We start from the raw sequence: 17,793 nt of genomic DNA on the forward strand, positions 1-17,793 counted from the left end.
TATTATCCCACCGGTTGGACGCGGCGTTGACGTACGGCTGCTGGAGCGGCCGCTGTGAAGCTTCTGAGGAACCCTCGAGATGGAAGCCTTTTGTCCGCACGACGAGACTCCCGTGTTATGTCGGTCACCAGCCTTTGTTTCCCCTCGTCAGAAGCCACAGCTGGCGAGATGCTGATCTTGAAGCGATTTAAATCGGCGGTCCCCCTTCTCTCCTCACCAGGAAAAGTAATTCGTGTAACTTTAAATGGGTCTGAGAAAGGTGACCTTTTTTGCAGTTGTTAGTACATACGCTGTGTTGCATATATAAATGTAGTCTATAGTTACTGCCCCCGCCCTGTCGCACATTCGTGGATGAGAACGTTACAACAATGCTCTAATAACCCCCTCATGTTGCAGTTACACATATAGATTCTGATTTACTTTTCAAAATGGGGCTGCGATTGTCCGATTGTCGCTTACAAATACTTCCCACCCAAGGCTTTGAGAGCTGTCGCCAACTTCTCTATTGGCGAAATGTAACGATAGATACATGGCCCCAGTCCGTACCCCCGTAGTCTCGTTTCACCAATATGCAAATGGACAATAGAAGGAATGATATATAACATGGTCTACGCATGTCACTGACAACGTCAGCGCAATTCAATGGATTTACATCGGTAGGTTTCGACTGGGATTTAAACTGCAGGATCTTTTGTATGCTGCGTGTTTTCAGTATGTCTCTTGTGTTGAGGGTTTACATCGCAATCCGATGCAGAGTTACGGTAATTAATGGGTTTGCAGTGCAATCCTAAAAGCACTTTCTTAGGACTAAGCCAGTGGAATTTACTTCTGAGCAGACCTGTTTAGGAGTGTTCCCTTTCAGAGAGCGGTAACGCCCCACAGACAGGATCGCACTGTAAATCATCTCACAGTCATGCTGCAAACACAGTGAGGCAAAAGAGAATATATAAAACATCACTGGAATATCAACTCGCTCCTGCAAACCCAGCGTTCATTTGAAGGCAGACTCGGCCTAAACCCTATTCGCTTGCATGCAGACACGATGAAAAGCCCAAATGTCTTTGGTCTTTCTGGCGCCTTAAAAAAACTTTTAACTTTCTAAAATTCTAGCATAAGCTCTCGCGTACTAGAGCTCTCTCAGAGCGCCACAAGCCTCCTAGTTGTTCCCTCAGCAACAGGCTTGGTAGTTACCCAAAAGTCACTTTACGGGAAGAAAGTCGCGTCCTATAACAACGGATTGACTTCCGAGTAGGTCACGTCAGGGTCACTCCTTAACAAGGCAGCCACTCGACTCTATGGTTGCAGCTGGTTTGGCCTGCTGCGCCTGCGCGCTGTTTCTCCTTGCTCCTGAGCGGCCTGTGCTCTTAGCCGTTGCTTTCTGTTCCGGCGGCTTCGCTAGCGATGGCGGCGGCGTCTGGTTTAGGCGGCAGCAGCAGAAGCAAGGCCTTAGAGCTACTGCGCACCTTGCCCAGGGTCAGCCTCGGCAACCTGCGGCCTAATGATGGTGCCAGGCATCGGGTGAGTTGGTAAAAGGTCTGCCCCTCTTCTGACTGCTCTACTGCCCCTTGGTAGCCCGGCGCCGCCTTTGCCAGTTTCTCTTCCTCACCCGCTTCCCCAGACCTTTCTGTTGATGACCAGCTTCTCTTTCGGAGAAGGCGTCTGTTCCTTAAATCTGCCCACGCGCTGTTAAGAGTTTTTCCTGTCATGCAGCTATTGAAGATGTAAAAGAAAAGGTAGCAAGCTCAAGTCTTATTTTGTAGCAACAGGGATCTAGTGACCGTCTCTCCTTTTAATTCGTGAATTGTTCGAAAGCCTTCAAGGATGCCCCTACTTTTCTAATATTTTTGGTAATTGCATTTGTGCTTGTATATGCGCTGTTGGTTCTTTTATCCAGCCGCAGCAATACAAAGAATCCTGTGGCATTTTAACAGCCGATCAGTTTGTTGTGCAAGTTGTTCTAATAAACAACTCTTCTTTCTGTGATGGGTGATGTCAGAAGTGGGGGGGGGGATGTTGGTATGTGTAGACAGAAACACACATAGGTGTACTTTATGGGTTGGAGTACTTTCTGGGTCAGGAGAGACCTGCCCTATGCTCTGTTTTACGTTTTCCTCCTGTTCTCCCTGATTATTATACTCAGTGTTCAAATGTCTGTGGGGTCTAAGAGTGTCTGTACCCTTGCCCCTATCAGAGAAAAAGATTTGTCTGAATGTTACCATACACTGCTTTTCACGTGCTACTAAAGTCACTTATTCTGTTGCATAGGAGTCTATGTTACACAAGTTCCAATAGAACATCATTATGAGGGGTAATCGAAGGCATATTGGGTAAGACCATATTGCAAGTAAGAGAGATACTTTGTTCTCTTAACATTTTCAGACCAATATGAAACGTTTTACTGAATAAATAGGATCCTGTCTAAATGCTGCTGATTTGCCCATTTTAGTGGGCAGGTAGGCAGGTTAGTCAGGCATTCACTGGACATCCTGAGGAAGAAAATAATCTTTTGTAACAAACAGATGTAAAATTACTGCTTTTTAGGAAAAGAGACGGGGACGTGGACGTTATGGAGGTAGAAAAAGTGGCAGAGGTCACAAAGGACAAAGGCAAAGAGGAACCCGACCTCGATTAGGCTTTGAAGGAGGCCAAACTCCCTTTTATCTGGTTATTCCAAAATATGGCTACAATGAAGGACACAGGTAAATTTGTTGGTGATTAGGCTGGGTGAAATAACTTTTGCTGATTGCATTTTTTGTAGCCCAAATTAATCTCTTACATGCTTAAATACTTTTTCTCCTTTTGATCTATTGCCACATTGCCAACTTTAAATTCAGTAGGGAGCTTATTTAAAAGTGTGTACTTTACTATAGCAGTTCACCACTACAGATACGTGGATTCATTTGTAAGTGTATGTTTTAATGTACATACATGCAGTTATTTTTAAAAACATGCTTAAAAGAGAATACTGTGTAAAAACACTCATCTGTGAAGAGGTAGGAAGAGGGGAAGGGAAAGCTTGTGAGTTCTGCCCTGTCCTTGCCCTGGTCTGAACTTGCAGGATGGGAACAAACATCTGTCTTCCATAAATTTTTTTTCAGTTGCTCAGTACTGGAAGAAAAGGAACCACTATATCCCTCTTTGCTTCAAATACAGTCTGGTCAGATTGTTCCAATGTTCCCTAAGCCTAAACCAGGCTGTACTGCGTACAAGTATGCATACAAGTACCATTTTCTTCAGTAACAAGACACTGGAAGATACAATTTGGCATTCTTGCTTACAAAAGATAGAGATACAGCTCAGACTTGTGCTACTGAAATGGAAGGGAACTGAGAATACTGTCAACTAGAGGAAAAGGCTAGATACGTGGTCTGTTGAAAGGAAGGGGCAAGGTGCGAAAGCTCCATGCTTTGAATGTATGAATGTTTGCACATACATGCACAATGTCCATGATCCATATTGCTCCACAAAAAACAGTGTCTTTGTGGAGAAGGATAGTTGTCTTTTTTTGTTCCAAACAATGTGTCTTTCACATGCTTCAAACTAGTTCCTTGATTAGTTTTTTTATCCTACTTAATTACACTTTCTGTTTATCTGAACTACATGAGGGATACCCAGGAACTCTGATTTCTCTCATCATTTATGTTTAATAGCCTAATCCATTCTAGTCCCTTGCACAGAGAACCACACCTGAAAGATTTGTGATGAGATTTGTGCTAAGCTTCTCTTTGCCCCCAAGCTTCTGTTTTTCTTGCTCACCTTATGTAATTTTCGAAATAAAAATGTGGAATATTTTTTTCTTCTTCTTAGCATTTGAAAAAGTGAGCTCTGACTTATGAAAACTTATGCTGGAATAATTGTTGTCGATCTTTAAGATGGCACTGGATGGCTGTTTTATTTCATCACTAAGAACCACATTCCATGTACTTAATTAAGTGAGGGAAATAAAGTACATAAGCTAAAACTTCTTTTTTGTAGAATCAGGCATTGTGGGCATAAAGCAGGTGATATATTTCATAACCAGTTTGTACCTTGCTGTTCTTTTTGTCTTTGGATTTGTAACATATTTGAGACCAACAAATTTTAAAGGAAAATACCTTGGAACAGTTATAGAAGAATAGAAAATGATGTGGTGAGTTAGATCCTATGCAATACCAACAGAAAGTGCTGGCAGAGGTCAATCTGTCCCCCTCTCCCCTTCATCCAGCTGCCGCCTCTGTTGGGGCAATGAGAAACTGCAACAGAGGGATCTACGTTAGGAAGGGGAAAGTGTGGGAAATTATCCTTCTCTGCTCTTTCCGCTGGCAGAGCCTGTTGCACCTACGGAAATGCCACTAGACAAAACAGCAAAGAGGGACAATTTCACACGCTTTTCCCACTTTTTTGTAGCTGCCTGTGTTGCTTTGCTTTTGATTCCTGTGGCTCCCCTAAGTTCTGACACTTCCTTTCTGGTGTGCGAAGGCTGCTCTGGGATGAGGAGAGATGGGAAAAAGAACTCTCTTCTTCCCAGTTCCTTATGCTGATAATACATAGGAGCCAACCAAGTATTATTCTTGGCTTTGGGAATAGTTAAGTGGTGGAATTCAGTATGCTCGGTTTTCAGCTGTGCAGCTAGGTCCTAAATCTATTTACTGTGGAAGTGAGACTCATTTCAGTGGAACAATTTCCTGGTCATAATAGTAGTTTCGGCATATAGTCTAGTAGGAGATCTATTGCACAGCTCCATTAAATTGGCATTCTGAAATCTATTTTCTCTTCTTTAATTTTTTTCCCAGCCTCAGGCGCCAGTATCATCCCCTCAGTCTCAAAAGGCTGCAGTACCTGATTGACTTAGGTAGAGTTGATCCCACACAACCATTAGATTTGACACAGCTCGTTAATGCTAGAGGTGTAACAATACAGCCACTCAAAAGAGATTATGGTGTACAACTGGTGGAAGAGGTAAGTTTGGAATATATGATATTCCATGCTGCTTGGTTTTGAAAATGCAGATACATGATTTAGTTCTGAGAGATTCAGAATCGTCATCATTTTAAAAGTGCAATTTATTTGATATTTATGAAGCATACGTTAACAATGAGTCCACTAGAGGGCTCTAGATCCAGAGGAATTAGCCGTGTTAGCCTGTAGTCGCAAAATAGTAGAGCCCAGTAGCACCTTTAAGACTAACCAACTTTATTGTAGCATAAGCTTTCGAGAGCCACAGCTTTCTTTGTCAGATGCATCTGACAAAGAAAACTAGTTCTCGAAAGCTTATGCTACAATAAAGTTGGTTAGTTTTAAAGGTGCTACTGGACTCTTTACTATATAGAGGGCTCTATGTACCAATTCAAATTTGGGAGTGTTCCGTTCTGTATAATCACCAGCTGAGTAAGATAGAACTAAAACATAAAAAGTAACCATAAACTTAAGTGTGCAGAAGAAAATAAAAATAGACAGATAAAATTTTTAATTGTATTACAATTGTGAATTTTTGAAATTTTTGATACATGTGTCAGGTTTTATTCACAGATTTCAAGTAGTACATAGATTCTAAAAAGAATGTAATAAAATGGGTTCATAAGATCCAGTTGTTCAGAGAATGATTCTAATCCTAACATCTATTCTTAATGAAAGGAAATAGTGTATCCTGTCAATATGGCAAGGTGGTATGAGTGTTTAACAGAAATGTAACATTTCTGGAAATGTTAAAGCCATGGCGGGGGGCGGGACGGGACGGGGAATGCCACACTTTCATTGGAAGTCCAGGTCACAGCCATTGCCCGATCTGCATTTACACACTTTCGGCTGATTGCACAACATAAAATGTGTCATTTATAGCTTAGTTAGCATAAAATTGTACCATTTGGCCTATTTATGGAATTTAAAGGTACAAATTTCTTTATTTCCTATAAGAGAAATAACAAGAAAATGCATTGCTTGAGAAAGAGTTGCAAACTGTTGCACCCTATGCTACCATTGTACATGTATCTTTAATTTCTGCTATCTTGGCGGGAAGGGGAGGAAGGTACAAAGCAAATTTTGTAGCAAACAAAGGAAAGGAAATTATTTGGATAGAAGCTCTCATAGAATAACAATACATAGTACCGCCATCATGTTTGCATTATCTTTATGAAAACACTGAACTCAGTAATAATGTATTATCATTAACTATATTTTAGTTTATTAATTGTTGCCAAAATTACTACATTAATCAAAAATCTTGAAAATACTGTGTCTACAGTAGTTTTTTTCCAGTGCTCCTCAAAATTTACTGATTTTTTTCCATTGAAAAAATGAAAAAAAGTCCTCAAACTTTTTCATGCTATCCATTTTTGTGTGAAAAACTTTGCTTGAAGAAGCAGTTTATTCCTTCTAAAAGAGAAACTGTTTTATAGGAACTCCTTTTTTAAAAAAAAGGTCTTCGGGAAAAATAGGTTTTCCCCCATGAACTTTTATGTTCTTTTTTCCCAGGGCCATCTCATCTCTAGTGTTTAAAAGTCGACAGGCAAATTTAAAAGTATTTTAATCTTTTCTAGATGTTATTAGTGAAGATCTGTTGTGATTATGCCCATAAAAGAATGTAGGAGTCTGCAAGTGTGCATGCCTGGCTTTGCCCAAAGCGAGCTCATGCTGAGCTGTAGCTGAGCTGAGCTGAGCTGTGCTGCTATTTAAGCAAGTAGATGTGCTGTTTGGGTGCCTCTGAAGTTCCATGTGATATCAGAGATACCCCTGAGTTGGACAAGGGCAGGGTTGGTGACTAGTCTGGCAAGCTTTGTGAACTGCTGCTATTGGGGAAAAAACCTTTCAGATTTTTCAGTGGAACTGAGTTTCAGCCACTGCTTGCTGCTCAACTTCTGTATGTAAATTGCCATTATTAGACGTTTCTATATCTGGGTTGTGCCTTTAATTGGTAGTATATTTTTCCCATTTCTGTCTTAAACAATGGGATATGTATTGCTCTTTTTGATGAATGGCAATGATATTGTTTATATACCTTTGGAAAATGCCTCTAATAAACGTATCACTGTGGAATGTAATAACTAAATAAGAAGCATCTCTGTAGATATTCATGTTTCATACCTTGTACTATTCATGTGACTTTGTAGGGTGCTGATAACTTTGCAGCAAAAATAAATATTGAAGTACAGATGGCGTCTGAGTTAGCCATTGCTGCAGTTGAAAAAAATGGTGGTGTTATTACTACGGCCTTCTATGACCCAAGGAGTTTAGGTAAGAATTTTCTCTCCCTGAACTTAGATTTATAGCACATCCTTTTCATTAGTGTGTAAAGTCAGTCTTTTGAAGGGTTTTTTTACATAGACAACTAGGCACATTATATTATTATATATTATATTCAACTAATCCTTGGGAGCAGGACATATGTTCTCATATTTTTAGTTTTCATTTTTTTATTATTATGCAACAGGCATAATTACTGAAAATCCACTAGATATTGGGCATGATATTTGTACCCCTAAATCTTGCATGTGTGGAAACGTGTTGCCCGATTGCGATAATTAATGGGAGAGCATACGTAGTAATTTCTTAAAGCCAGGGTGGGCAGATTTTAGACTTGAGGTATCTGCTTTTCTTTTTTGCTGGAGCTCTAGGGTCTGCCAGGTGCAAGATGGTTCCCTTGGGCCTCCCAGAGGGCAGCATCAGTCACTGTTACCTGTGCACCGTATAAGCCCATCATGGTATTTACATGTGCAAGTTCAAATTCACATCTGTGTTACAACAACAAACTCTAAAAATGCTATAAAACTGCTATACTACTAAACATAGGCAGCAAAATTTCACCTACATTTTATAGATGAGGAATATTGAGAGAGATGTTATTATCACTTATTTCAATTTTTCCAATAACAATTTATGCCAGAATTCTTATTTATGTCTTAAGTAGAGGTGAATAGCTGCAATACTGCCAACTAGAGTGGTGGCCATCACAGTAGGAGCCAGCCAGTCCTTGCAGGGAAGGGAATTTCCTACAAAAGAAAACAGGGAAGAAAGGCTAGGCATGCCCTGATCGTTTAAACAAAGGAGCACTGGGCTATAAGGCTTCTGTGGTTCCTTTGAGAAGACCTTTAGGAGATCTATCATGACGTAACCTGGAATCTACCTTTTGCCCAACTCTGACTAAAGGTATGTCTGGACCAGCTCATTTAGGAATTTAAATATCAAAACATAGAATCAATTTTGGCCAGAAACAATCTGGTAACCAGTGTAGGCCACACTGAATGAATTGAAATTATCAAGGCAAGTAAGACAGTGGATAGCTGGTGTATTTGCCAAACATACATCCTTGGCCACTACCTGGAAATCCAGGAGCAAAAGTGAAGGAGTTCTATCAAGTTATGAATCTGTTCCATAAGGAGGCAGAACAAGCTTGTCTACAATCTCCATATCAACTGGCCCACCTCCTGTCAACAACTATGCCTTTTTGGATTTAGCTTCAGTTTATTTCCCCTCATCCATTCCATTTCCAGCTTCAGGCATTATGTCCAGTTTTCTTCTTCAAAAAGACTCATTGACTTCATATACTCTAATTGCTGTTGATAAATGCCAAGCAAATACACAATTCTGTCATAATAAAAAAAATAAGAGTTGCAAATGTAATGGGCCTAAATGAGTTAAGCATCTTTCCCCCCAAGCTTATTGTAAATACTGATCTTTTAGATTTAGCCACAGCATTTCTAATACTAGTGGTAGCATATTGTTGTAAAAACATTTTTCATGGTTCATCTTCCATATATTTTCATCAGAAATATGGGATGGATCCTGCTCAGATCATATCCACTCCACTGAACAAACAGTCTGGTAACCAGTGTAAGTCACATTGGATGAACTGAAAAGTTATCAGGGCATGCAAGACAGTCTACAGCTGTTGGTTTGTTTCTCATAATATTTATGCTCCACCTTTCTTTCTGGCTCAAGTTTGAAGCCTTCCTCCAATATGAAGAACCCTTCTTCAAATTAAAAATACTCTTGTATTGAAGGAGAAAGGCATCTTAGGCTGGAAAAAGGCTACTAAAGGGGATGGTTAGATCCACTTCACGGTAGCTGTTTTTTTCACTTGACCTTCAGAGAGATGGGATTTCTGATGCACAGTAACTAATTCTATATCTCCCTTGTTTTGGGTTTGTTTTTTGTTTTTTTTGTGAACAGGTGTTCTTTGTAAGCCGGTGCTATTTTTTCTGCGAGGCCAGCCTATTCCAAAGCGTATGCTTCCTCCTGAAGATCTTGTCCGTTACTATACAGATCCTATGAATCGTGGGTACTTGGCAAATCCATCAAAGATTCCAAAAGCCAGGCTGGAACTTGCCAAGAAATATGGCTATGTCTTACCAGATATTACAAAAGATGAACTCTTCCAAATGCTGAGCACACGCAAGGACCCTAGACAGATTTTCTTTGGCCTTGCTCCAGGCTGGGTAGTAAACATGTCAGAAAAGAAAATTCTGAAACCAACAGATGAGAAGTTACTAAAATACTACAGCTCATGAATGCTTAAATTGGGAGGAAATGCTGGGGTTTACAGAAATCCTCAGAGTATTAAATAATTGGAAATTGTATCTCCCCTCTGTTTTCTAATTAGTCAATACAAATAAAATGGTAAAACACCAGCTATAATGGTTCTTTTTTAGTTGTCTGTATAAATAGTAGCCTTACCACTTCCATATGTGAGATGCATTTATCAGATGCATTTATCAGTGTGTCTTAGTCTCAAAGTCTCAAAGTTCAGGCTTTTCAAGTAGTGTTGGTATATCTGCAATTTTTTCCTATTTTCTAACTTTGTAATGTTCCAGAGTCAAAAGGTCAGAATTCAGGAAAGTGTGTGGAAGTTTATGAAATGCAGTTAAGTATGACTTCTTCCATCTACCACATTACTTACAAAGTACATCTTTCTTCATGCAAGTGAATCCTCACCATAAAGGGCCACTTCACACTTCAGTGTTTTCTTATTGATTTGATATTCTGTTCTCGGTTTGTGTGTGTCTGTATGTGCGTGTGCGTGCCAAGAAGTCACAGTCAACTTATGGTAATGCTGTAAGGTTTTCAAAGCAAGAGATGTTCAGAGGTGGTTTGTAATTGCCTGCTTCTGTATATCAGTCTTGGCGTTCCTTGGTGGTCCCCCTTCCAAATACTAACCAGGGTAGACTCTGCTCAGCTTCCGAAATCAGAGGAAATTGGGCTATGTGGACCATCCAGGTGAGGAGATAAGAAGAATGTGCTGTAAAGTTACCACTGACTCATGACAACCCCAACCACACAGTGTTCAAGGCAAGCAATAAGCAGAGATGGTTTGCTATTGGCTTCCTCTGAATAGCAGTCTCATTCTTCTGTGCTCGTGTTCTCCCATCCAAGTTCTGTGGCTGACCCTGCTTAGCTTTCAAGCCCTGAGGAGCTCCTGCGAAGCTGGGCTACAGCTCCATAATTCTTAGTTACAGATATTAAATATGCAATAAAAGAGCATGGTTAGTTATGTCTGTTGGGTATGTGTTATTTTCAAAGTACTCTGAAGTGAAAACTGAAAAAGATCACTCCGCCACTTGAATACTTTAAAGGGGCATATACCAAATAATAAATGTACCTCCCATTTTTAACTAATACAATATTTGTATATTTTGTATGGTACCTGTAGCTGTTAAGAGACAACTCTCAAGTGGCTTGCCTTGGACGATCTCTGTTCATCCCTCCCTCATTTCTATCATAAATTTTATCTACATGTTTTCAGTGTTTTATCAGAAACTGGGACAGTTTCTTGGCTTCCTTGGTTGATAAGATCTGTATTAACAAATAAGTATATTCACTCGCTATATCCTGTTTTTGTGAGAGTCAGGGCAACCAATGAATAACATTGACAGAGTAAAACTTGGTGATATGTTGATGTAAGCTGCCTTGAGTCTAGGAAGGATGGTAGGAAGTTTGTTCAAAGCATTATTCCATCCTAAAAATGCCATTGTATTTAGATTTTCTGCTAAAGCTCTGTCCAGATTAACTGAAATGTTGCAGTTAAAAAGCTGGCATTTCAAGGCAGAACACAAATATGTATCTGTAAGTAACTTATAGTGCATTGATGGCAGCTTCATAGCTGGATTATACACACAGAAAACCTAAGAAAAATCCTGCTAGATCAAACCAAAGTCCCAGTAGTGTAGCATTCTGGTTCTCTCATGGGTTGATCAGATGTTTCTGTGAAGCCCACAAACAGGACATGAAGGCAATTCTCCTTTTCTGCTGGTGTCTCCAGAAACTGGTAAGTGACTTGCCATGGTCCTAACATGCAGCTTTTAAAACCTGCCAACCAATACATTCCTTTAAGGCAATGCATTTAACTATAACTTCTTGTTAAAGCATATATTATGTAATTGTTTTGTTTCAGAGAGTCATGTTCTGTATCCTGATGATTATTGGGCTAATTGGAGATACTTGTTTACTACCTTAATTTGTGGTATGTGGTAGAGGAGGAGATTTTATTGCTTTCCCTTATTTGTGCTATAGTGTTTTTTTAATGAATCAATTCACAATTGTATTCTCGATATGGAGACATACAACAGGAAAGCCACTTAACTGGAAGCAGAAGAGGAAATTAGTCATCTTAATGAAGAGAAGACAAAAGTGTTTTATATTTGTATATTCTAGTAGAAGACTTTATATTTCCATTCGGTTCTTTTTCTTTAATAGGATGAATAACTTGTTTTCACTGTTTGTTTGTACCTACGATGTCCTTAAAAGCAGAATAGCATACTTTGGTTAATGTTGCATTCTACATAAATCTCAGGTGAAAGGGAAACTCGGACAAAATGATAACTGGGAAGGAATGAAAACAGGAAACAGATGTCAAGTGACGTGCACTGATTCAATGGCCCTTATTCATCAATCACCATCTTACTCACAAGGCAGCTGTATCCTGACAGCAATAGTATAATAGTATCAATATGTCAGAGCCAAAACAGCCACGTTCCACAGTATCCGGTCATTTTATTTTATAAAGGTAATTCTATGATTGGTTCCGATCAGAGGGCATAATAATGTCTATGCCTTGCTTTTCTAAAAATGCAATCTTTCCGCCTCTCCCATTTTTTTACACTTTCCAGTATCAATAGCAGTTACTGTTTTATTTATGGTTAAAGTTTGCCAAGGGTAGAAAGGATTTCCTACTCATAACATTATCTCAAACAAAACCTCAAGATGCAGAATAGAGAAGGTACAAGGAAGTTATCAGCAGAGTCCCTCTGGCTTCCTAAAAGAGCTGTTTTAGTGGACAGGAGTGTGAACGTGCTTAAAGCTGTGGGGTATTTTAAGCCTGTTCAGAAATATGAAAAGTAATTCATTCCTTTTAAACTGAAGCCTAAATAGCAAATACCCACCTGAAAAGGGGGGTAAAATTATTTCAGAAAAGTGGAAAAAGTAATAAAACACTGTCTTCAGTCTACAACTTCATATTCTGTGTATTAATCAGTCCTAAAGAGGTCAATTGCCTTTTGTTTTTTTGTGCCACTCCTGTATATTTTTAAAACATTTTCAACTCCAGGCACTTTGCAAATGGGAAACGGAACATTAACATACAGGGTGCAAGTTACAAAATTCCATTTTATACTTTATGTTTTTGTTGCTTTTCTGTTCCTTTATTGCCAAATGGAAATACTTCATACAGATGTTCTTGTTAACTGCAGCCATGTTCCGTACAACTCTCAATTTCAATTGCATAGGTGAGGAAGGAGATTAAATTTATTAATTAAAATATATCCTATCTTTCCTACCATCACTCATGGCTCAAAAAGCCATGTTAGCCAAGCACTGTTCAAAATTATAAAAAAACAGAAATAAAAAGAAAACAACCCTCCCAATACACAATTCTCTATAATGCCTACAGCCAAAGCAGTAGTAGGAAAAACTCATTTATCCTTTTAAACAGAAAGGTTTTACAACGCCTCCCAAACTGTATGTGGTGGTTTCATGATACTCGAATGCAGGAGCCTTCCAACCTCTTCCCCTGCAAAGGGGCTGATGTTACAGCTGAAAAAGACCAAGTTGCAGCCGATCGAATGACAGAAGCTACAGCCAGCAGAGCGCCTTACCTGTTGGGGGAGCACGCCTTTAAAATAAGTGTGGAAACAAGCCTGTCTTTTCAAAGCAATGCTTTAACCACTAAAACAAAGGGTTTTATCAAAATGGCTGTTCTCTTCCACAGGCAATTTCTTACAGGCTAACAGCCCTCTGACTAAGGAGAAGTCAGAAATTTATTCCAGGTGTTAAGTGGAAACCATCTGTCTCAGCTAATAATCACTCAATGTTAAGACCTTATTTAAAATCAATCTAATCAGTCTTGAAATTATGAAATAAATGAATCACCATGATACAAAGAACACTTCTATATGGCAAAATAACCAGAAACAGATAAGCATACGTATCATCCCTTATCCTATCTATCTTAAATTTAAAGATAAAATACAATTTTAAGAATCTCACCAAGGTGCTTTCAGAAAGGTTAGCCTCATGCACTCTTAAGTCTGAGATATTCATGGGTATTTTGAGTAGGGCTATCATATATCGACCTTGGTTAGTAGTTGGATAGAAGACTTCCAACAAAGACCAGAGTTGCAGAGGCAGGCAATGGCAAACCACCTCTGCTAGTTTCTTGCCATGAAGCCCCCACCAGAGGTTGCCATAGGTTTCATGTAACTGAGCATATATAAGATGAAATGAAATCCTGCCATAACTTGAGGACAGGATTTCATTTCATCTTATATCTGCTCAGTTACATGAAACCTTAATGATCATATCAAAATTTTCCAGTTAATGCTGATAGTATTATGAGCACTTTCCTGAGCTTTGCAGGAAATTTCCCAAAATAATATATATACCAAAACCACTTGCTTTTTAGGCTAAGTTATTCAAATATTTGATTCTTGGCATCCATCCAACTTTTGAGAGTTACCTTTTCTAAGGATGAAACAGCAAAAACTTAGCTGAGCAAGTAACTTGTACATGTTTTCTAAATATAAAACTAAAATCCCCAGGCCTGCTTCTTTGTTCAATCAATACCTGTAAGACTAAGGTCTGTACCACAGAGACAGGTCCTTCTACTATATGCACCCAAAGTGGTTTGGGGCTATCTGACCCCCACATCAGATACAATTTTTGTTGTTGTTCTGGCAATGAAACCTATTTGTTCCCCTGCTTACTAAATCATTTGGAAAGAACGACAAGTAAAGATGCCATGATTGACAAGCCTGTTACTATGCAAGCTATACTGGCTTTGTCCCACCCGATTCTCATTTTATGAGATAAATACATCTACTAGAATCCATTTCTTCTAGTTTATATGAAGTTCCTGTGGCTTTCCTTGTAACTGGAAGAACAAAAAGGCAAGGCAAATGAAGCCGATAATACTCAGTTGAATCAAAACATCAATATGTCTCCTAAATATAGACTTTACTTTTGAGCCATTTACTGTGCGACTATGAGAGGAAGCATTTAATAATCCTGCCTCTGACGCTCTCTTAAACATGGCCTCTCCACCTAGCAGTGAATGTGCTGTTTCTGTCTCCTATTGTCCATTCTTTTATGAGAAACTGTTTCTTCTAGGAGGCCCCTGAATACAACTTTGCAATCTGCTCATCTGAATTGCATTGACCCCTCCAAATGTTATCAGTATACATACATTTCAATCAGTGCATATGCAGGATTTCTGTATAGAAACTATGTTCTGGGATTCCTATTTCATGTGATGTATAAATGTTATAAAATACCTTGTAGGTGTTTGGATATTCCTCAACACTGAAAAGGCATGCTAATAAACACTGTTTTAAATTGATAAAAGAAATCATGAACCCAAAAAATGGAGGAGGAGCAAACAATGTGGTAAGTCGCTTTGGGTCCCCATTGGTGAGATCAGGGTGTAAATATGTAAATTAACAAAGAATGCATATGAAAGACCAGTTGTGTCAAATAACTGTCTGTACTGAAGAAAAATGGAGTTTTCTGGAACTCTAATTTCAGTCAACATTGTTTTGTTTGTTTTGTTAAAACATTATTACAACTCTGCTATTATTATCATTCCTTTTCATTGACTGACTGGACCTTCCTTTCTTCTGCAATAGCCATTAGCAGATAGCAAATTGACAAGTTTCTTGGACAAAAGGTCTGCTGCAGCTGCTTCTGGACAAGAGCCTTGGAAAATCAAACTAGAGCCAGTTTGGTGTGGTGGTTAAAAGTGACAGGACTCTAATCTAGAGAACTGGGTTTGATTCCCCACTCCTCCGCTTGAAGCCAGCTGGGTGTCCTTGCAGCTCCAATCACCTCACAGGGTGATTGTCATGAGCAGAGCCGGATTTAGATGATGAGAGGCCCTAGGCTACTCCACTTGTGAGGCCCCTCCAGGGTGGATTTGATTTAAATCAAACTGATTTAAATCACGATTTAAATCACTAGTCATTAAGGCTTGATTTAAATCATAGTTTTCTACATAAAGACTAATTCTTGCTGGTATAACTTTAATATGCAAGTAGATGCCTGCCTTACCGATAGGTAAAGGAACTTCATTAAAGTATTCCCAAACTGGGTCTCTTTTACGGCCTGCTGCCATTATAGGTTTTTTCCTCCAAGGAAAGAATGTGATAAACCTCAGGTCATACACACAAAAGATCCAAAGACTCGTGCAGTATTGTGCTCAAAAAGTTTCACTTTCATTTTGTACTGCTTGCCCCTCCTTCCTCACACTTAGTTTCTTCTTGTGCAGATCTATTCCACTCCAAACAATCAAAAAAGATTGTTTCTGTTCACTGAACTTCTTGAAACTTAGCACTGGAGGGGTTGATTCTGTCTTCATAGGTTCGTAGAACAATAGGATTAAGGTCTTTTTCTCAACTCTGTTCATGTTATAACATTTTTGCTGTGAAGAAGAGGCATGTGATCTCTGCTGAGCTGACACAAATTCAGTTTTGAGAACTGCAAAACCAAGCGTCTGTGATAATATCTTGTAGGCAGAGAAACTGCCCAATAATCTTACAAAAACCTCTGGAAGAGCATGACATTGTGAATGGATTAATGGAATTTATTTACCAAAAAAATTAAACATATACAGCCTTATTCTACATAATTAAAAACTAATCTTTATTTCATGATGGAATAACCTTTGGATGGTAATATATTTTCCTCAAAAAGCATTTTATTTAAAAAAATCCAATTTAAATAAAAAAAATCCAATTTAAATAAAAAAAATCTGATTTTTTTGATTTTTTTAAAAAAATCATTGATTTTTATCCACCCTGGGTCCCTCCCAATCCCCCACCCTCACGACTAGAAGAAAATGGAAGAGTGTTATAAACAAAATTGAGTGAAGCCAAGGATGATGACGGGTATTTAAAAATCTGCAATTCACAATTTCTCCTCTAAAAGACGCAAGATGTTGTTATTAAATGCCATAGTGATTGTAAAAAAAATGCATAAATGTTAAAATTAACACTGAAAAACCATTGCAATAACTGAACTTTGTAAACCTTTTGTGGAATAAGCATTAATTTTTAGGAAAATGAAGTTCTAATGTTATTCTTAAAAAAAAAACCCTTGAGTTTACAAATTATATTGCCTGGGAAGTGTAAATAATATGATCATGATTACGTGACAGTGTGGCAGTTTTAGAATCAACTTTATGTTGTCACTAAACAGTCAGTTTTAAAATACATATTAAGAAGTAAACTACAACCATCAATTACAGTAAGATTAAAAATATTTTTTTCTAGCCTTCCTCATAGCAAAATCATCCAAAATTTCATCAAAATTTGTTTGTCTAAGTTTGTCACTTTCAATGTACAGAATGCTCAGTGCGGACAACCTCTCTTGAGACATTGTGGCCCTTAATACATTTTTAATTCTTTTGAGTCTTGAAAAACTCCTCTCCCCCGCACAGTTAGTGACCATAAAGCTAAGAAACAGCCGCAAGATTGCTTCCACATTACGAAAGGCCATCTGAATTTTTTCCTTGTATATCATTTGATAAATGTCTGTATGAGACAGAGAGTGTTCTTCTGTAAGCCTATGGCTTTGTCTCACGTACAGGTGAAAGTGCAGAAGTTCATCAATAAGTTTCAGGTCAATATCTTCTGGGTATGCTTCCATCAACAGTTCAACACCTTGCTGAATTTCTTGCTTAGATGCTGTCAGATTAGCAAGAATGGAAAACAATAGTGCAACATCACTGTACACAGTACTTCTTCTCTTTAAACTGGCTTCAAGTGTATCTAATATAGGAATAAAGGGTTTTATCCTAAACTTATCTCTTGAAGAAAGTGCATCTAAGGTATCAGGTGCACTTCTGTCATTTCTTTGCCGTTCCCTTATTCTTTGTCTCCTTGTTTTGTAGTTAACATTTGGCAAGGTGGCTTTTGCTTGTTTCTCAAGCTTATCAAAATCTTCTCTAATTTTCCTTAAAAAATCCAGAAGTGAACTGTACAAACTTGCATAAGAACTCAATAACAGGTCTGATTTCTGAAGGGCTTTGCTGACCTTGTGAAAATGACCTAGCACACGGGTCCAAAAATGCAGCATAAACACAAATTCCAGTTCTTCCATTTTCTGCAAAAGATTGTTAGCTTGAAGCCTGGTCTCCCCCTTCCCATTAATGTCAGAGTACAAATGACTGAGGGCATCAGTGATAGCACTGTAACTTTCCAAAACAGCTTCTGTGGCTTCAACGTGTGCGTCCCACCTAGTGTCTGACAAATATTTAGGCACATTAGACTGAGGCGGCAAAACTGATTTTAGAACTATTGTCGAAGGCTTTCACGGCTGGAGAACGATGGTTGTTGT

General features: G+C 38.7%; 1 protein-coding gene across 3 annotated transcripts; it reads left to right on the forward strand.

The window, feature by feature from the left end:
• Window positions 1-26: 26 nt before the first annotated feature.
• MRPL15 (mitochondrial ribosomal protein L15) lies at window positions 27-9,602 on the forward strand. 3 transcript variants are annotated; one of them, XM_054984630.1, is made up of 5 exons: window positions 27-225; window positions 2,542-2,699; window positions 4,773-4,938; window positions 7,086-7,209; window positions 9,145-9,602. In XM_054984630.1, the coding sequence occupies exons 1-5, from the start codon at window positions 118-120 to the stop codon at window positions 9,480-9,482; spliced, it is 894 nt and encodes a 297-aa protein (XP_054840605.1). In that variant the 5' UTR covers window positions 27-117; the 3' UTR covers window positions 9,483-9,602. The 3 variants fall into 3 exon arrangements, with proteins under 3 accessions (XP_054840605.1, XP_054840606.1, XP_054840604.1); XM_054984631.1 differs by having other exon boundaries at window positions 179-259; XM_054984629.1 differs by lacking the exon at window positions 27-225 and adding an exon at window positions 1,315-1,518.
• The last annotated feature ends 8,191 nt before the right edge of the window (window positions 9,603-17,793 follow it).

This window comes from Eublepharis macularius, chromosome 7 (assembly GCF_028583425.1).
Source record: "Eublepharis macularius isolate TG4126 chromosome 7, MPM_Emac_v1.0, whole genome shotgun sequence".
Lineage (NCBI taxonomy): Eukaryota > Metazoa > Chordata > Lepidosauria > Squamata > Eublepharidae > Eublepharis > Eublepharis macularius.

Coding starts and splice junctions, on each gene's coding strand:
- MRPL15 (XM_054984629.1), top strand. CDS start 1,402: ATGGCGGCGGCGTCTGGTTTAGGCGGCAGCAGCAGAAGCAAGGCCTTA. Junction 2,700..4,772: donor GGCTACAATGAAGGACACAG/GTAAATTTGTTG, acceptor TTTTTTTCCCAG/CCTCAGGCGCCAGTATCATC. Junction 4,939..7,085: donor GTGTACAACTGGTGGAAGAG/GTAAGTTTGGAA, acceptor GTGACTTTGTAG/GGTGCTGATAACTTTGCAGC.